A 4801-nucleotide genomic window follows, 5' to 3' on the forward strand; every position below is an offset into this window, starting at 1 on the left:
AAAATCCAGTAATTAGCTGTTATTTGTCCCTGTTAAGGGGGCACTGAACAGTGTACTATTTCCATGTAGGTAGTCAAGTGGTAAAGTGTTGACTGAGGTTTCTGTCCTGCCCGGTTCCTGCAATCGTTAAGTCCCAAAGAAATCACGCAGAGGTCCACATTAATCATAAACTGGTTGTTATAACTTATTTTAGCCCATTATTCTTGTCTATGTTAACCAAATGGCTCAGTACCTTTTTCAGTGAGGCAGTCACATCTTGCTTCTTCTGTGGCCGGGTCACAACTGTAGAGGAATGGGCTTCCTTCTTCCCAGAATTCTCCTGTTCTCTTTGACCTGCCTCTACTTCCTGTCTGCTTATCCCGCTTATACTTCCTGCCTGGCTACTGGCCAATCAGTGTTTATTTAAAATATGATTGACAGAATACAGATCATTGTCCCACACCAGTAAAGCAGTATTGGATTTAAGGTTCCCTGCATGATGAAAGGAGGATGCCCACATGGAATCACAGGGGGTATATATGGGCCAGCTGGTCTCATCCCAGGCTCACTACCTGGTAGTGATCTTGTTGGCTGTCATCATAGGCCTATTCAATTAAGCTTCATTGCCTAGCAGGTCTCTGTGACTGGGTGTTTTGGAAGACTGTGACTTGGTAGCCCACTGATGGCACTTGTCTCCTCTTCTTACAGGTGGTTGTGCTACTGTAATGTACCACAGTTCTGTGACAGCCTACCTCGGTACGAAACCACAAAGGTGTTTGGGAGAACATTGCTTCGCTCAGTCTTTACCATCATGAGACGACAACTCCTGGAGCAGGCCAGACAGGAAAAAGACAAGCTGCCTCTTGAGAAACGCACATTAATCCTCACACATTTCCCAAAGTAAGGGCTCTACTTGTGGGCTTTGCTTTATCCTGCTCTGAGGTTATGGAGAACATGCCAAAGTCTACTTAAGTACTAAAATCATGCACATTAGGGAAAGTGTCAGAGAGGAAGAAGGACTTTCCGTTCCCAGATTTCTCAGCTTTCCATACAGCAAGCCTGTACTTACTTTGTTTTTATTTGTTCTTAGTTTTTGAGACCCTAGCTGTCTTTAAACTCACTATATGGACCAGGCTGGCATTAAACTCACAGATATCTGCCTGCCCCAACCTCCTGAATGCTGGGGTTAAAGGTATATACCACCACTTCTGTCTTAGTTAGGGTTTCTAGTGCTGTGAAGAGACACTATGACCATAGAAACTCATAAAGGAAAGTGTTTAATTGGGGCTGGCCTACAGTTTCAGAGGTTTAGTCTATTATCACTGTGGTAAGAAGCATGGCAGTATGCAGGTAGATATGGTGCTGGAGAAGGAGCTGAGAGTTCTCATCTTTACCCTCAGGTAGAAGCAACTGTGTACCACAGTGAGTGTAGCCTGAGCATAGGAAACCTCAAAACCTGTCCCTATACTTCTTCCAACAAAGTGACACCTACTCCAACAAAGCCAAGCCTCCTAATAGTGTCACTCCCTTTGGGATCCATTTTCTTTCATAACACCCCTGACATCTGACTAGCACTTGTTAAGTTAATTAAATTTCTTTAACAATTTCTTATATGTATATGATGCATTTTTATTGCTCTGACCTCTACTCTCTTTTATTGCACACCCCTCTTCTATACTAATTTATTTTCCATATTCACACATTCTTGTTTAGTTGTGTCCTTCTGTGTTCTACTCGGACTGTCTGTGTGACCATGGGGTTGGAACTATCCATTGTATTCTGTGGGTTCACCAGTGGACACAACTGAAGCCAATGTCTCCTCACCCCCAGCATCTATCAGTACCAATAGTTTTTTGTGACTGACTGGAGAGAGGGCCAGTTTTGTGCAGTCACAGCCTTTATATGGCTCTATGTATTTCAGTTACCACAGTGTTAAAGATGGATGAGAGAGAGCATGTAGGTGCTGTTTCTGTCCATTCTGGGGGTGCAGAAGAACCTAGGTAATCCTCTCTGAGCCCTGGTGAAGTTCACCCTATGAAAAGCAAGCTGCCAGAGCTGGGGAGGAAGCTTCCTCCTCTGAACTGTTGCTTCGAGAATACACACTCTCTGTGACTCTTGGATCTTGCTTTGCTGATATGTTATAGAAAAGGAAATTTGGGCTGGGCGGGGGTGGCGCATGCCTTTAATCCCAACACTTGGGAGGCAGAGGCAGGTGGATCTCTGTGAGTTTGAGGCCAGCCTAGTCTACAAGAGCTAGTTCCAGGACAGGCTCTAAAGCCACAGAGAAACCCTGTCTCGAAAAACAAAAAAAACAAAAAACCAGAAAAACAAACAAACAAAAAAGGAAATTCAGGTGCTATATTCTGGATTCTGGACCTTGAGACCTCAGGCCTCATGCATTGGGTATGTAGTCTGCCAGTGAGGTCCATCCTCAGGTTAGAACCCTGAGTCTAGTCTAGGAAAGAGGGTGTCTACTGGAGAGGAACTAAGTGTGGCTACAGCTCATGGCTTGTTGAGCAAGGACCGCAATACATGAATGACAATACACAATACGGTTGGGTTTTAGGGGGTGGATGGAAATTTTTTTTTTAAAAAAATTCTACCTAGGTTGGTGCACAGTGGATAAAAAGTAAAGATTCGAGAGCTACCAGGGGTGACGAGGCATTTCTTTCTTCCCTGTCCTACCAGGAGTAACATATTCCCTTCCTCTTGAACTGAAAACTCTCCATTTGGAACACACTAGGAGAGGCAATTTTGTATTCTTTGATCAAAGATTATTGAAATTTTGCTTTTGGGAAACTAATATTTGGATTTCTTTGATTTTTTTTTTAATTATGTATACACACATCTGTATGTGGTCTGTGTATGTAAGCACGAATAGCTGAGAAGACCAGAAGTGCTTGGTTTGGCTAGAGCTTGAATTGTAGGCAGTTGTGAGTACTTGATGTGGGTTCTGGGAATTGTAGGCAGTTGTGAGTACTTGATGTGGGTTCTGGGAATTGAATTTGACTCTTCTTTACAAGATCAATATATTTTCTTAACTGCTGAACCTTATGTTTAGCCACAGAAAAACTGAATTTTTATTATCAAGATATTGTTATTGAGTTACCCAATTTGTGTTTCAGGAAAGATGTTAACAGTTCTTGGGTTTTTTGTTTGTTTGTTTTGTTTTATTTGTTTTAAATATTTATTTATTTATTTATTATTTATACAATATTCTGTCTGTGTGTATGCCTGCAGTCCAGAAAAGGGCACCAGACCCCATTACAGATGGTTGTGAGCCACCATGTGGTTGCTGGGAATTGAACTCAGGACCTTTGGAAGAGCAGGCAATGAATGCTTTTAACCTCTGAACCATCTTTCTAGCCCAACAGTTCTTGTTTTTTTTTTTTGTTTTGTTTTGTTTTGTTTTTCGAGACAGGGTTTCTCTGTGGATTTGGAGCCTGTCCTGGAACTAGCTCTGTAGTCCAGGCTGGTCTCGAACTCACAGAGATCCGCCTGCCTCTGCCTCCCAAGTGCTGGGATTAAAGGCGTGCGCCACCACCGCCCGGCAACAGTTCTTGTTTTGAGAGAAGATCTCAGTCTGTAGTCTAGGCTAGCTGTGACTCAGAGTTTTTCTCTACATAAGCCAGCCTTCATAGTGGTGGGATTACAGGTGTTTATCACCAAATCTGGCTCTAAACATACTTTTCTAAAATTTAAGAATAAGTTAGGTACTGAGTTGGGAGGTAGGGATCAACTAAATTGAAATGTGTCAAAACTGTATGTGGGAACCTGTTACTTTGTAAGCTGATTTGAAAAATAAAAGTAAGGGAGAAAAAAATGTACTAAGCAGAAAGGTTCAAGGACTGGGGGTGTCCCTCAATGACAGTTTTTGTCTCCTGGGGGTTTTATCCCCAACATTATTTGTGCTTATATGCTCAAGTGCACACACACACATGCACACATACAACAACAACAACAACAATAGAAATCTTTTTCTGATTAAGATTACAGAACTCTCCTTGACTGCTGGATCCGAATCCAAAGGCTAACGAAGGAAATGCTGTGGCTAGTGGTGAAGGGCTTGAACCAAGTACTCAACATTTACAGTATCAACTTTTTCTAAGATGAGATGAAGGCATGCTCAGCAGGAAGCAAAATTCCAGCTATGAAATGTATAGGATTCCAGGCGAACGTCTAAGTTGCATGCTACCCCAGCTAGAAAGTGTGTGGTTCTGATTATGCAGCATCACAGAGGTCATGTCTCAGGCTTTGAAAGCTCCTTTCCTCCATTTTAAAGCAATCTCACACTTAATGTTTCTAATTTGCCACTTAAGGAGCGTTCTGCCTTCAGAGGGTAGCGGTCTGTCTCTGTCAAGGGACATAGAGGGAACCTGAGTCCCATACCTGTTGTAGTGCTAATGTAGAAATTTAATTACTTTGTATAGTGGCTGTTTTATTAGTTTGTATAATAACAGTAATATTATTTTTGCCCTTTGTAGATATTTGCTAATTATAGTGTGTTGTTCGCTCAGCTCACAGTTCTGGCATGTCTGTGTGCTGAACTGAGAAATCAATGCTGCTCTTTTTCCTTCTTCTGTTACTAATGGTAAAAATACCACTCACGTCTTTCAAATCTCTTTTCATAGCACATGATAACATTGGAGGCTGTTGGGGGTTTATACATATAGTTTTGGCTGTTAACCCAGGTGCATTTGAACTTGGCCATATATGCCAGATGGAGATCTAGTACCTATTTCACCTATAGAACCTATTTCTCTGGTTTGTTCCTAAATTTCATACCCTTCTTCCTATCTTTATATGTTGCTTTTTCTTTCTT

The 4801-nt window shown here is 41.8% G+C and overlaps 1 protein-coding gene across 3 annotated transcripts in view; it reads left to right on the top strand.

Annotated features, from left to right (window-relative positions):
• Positions 1–4801, top strand: part of Kat2b (lysine acetyltransferase 2B) — a 122715-nt gene that overhangs the window by 73004 nt on the left and 44910 nt on the right. For all 3 annotated transcript variants that reach the window (XR_003378885.1, XM_005368755.2, XM_026790063.1), the window contains exon 6: positions 688–879. Coding sequence is in view for 2 of the 3 variants with exons in the window: in XM_005368755.2 (XP_005368812.1) it covers positions 688–879 (192 nt within the window). In the remaining variant the exon portion in view is untranslated. The remainder of the gene's footprint in view (positions 1–687; positions 880–4801) is intronic.

The sequence above is a fragment of the Microtus ochrogaster genome, unplaced genomic scaffold, assembly GCF_000317375.1.
Source record: "Microtus ochrogaster isolate Prairie Vole_2 unplaced genomic scaffold, MicOch1.0 UNK40, whole genome shotgun sequence".
NCBI classification, from domain to species: Eukaryota; Metazoa; Chordata; class Mammalia; order Rodentia; family Cricetidae; genus Microtus; species Microtus ochrogaster.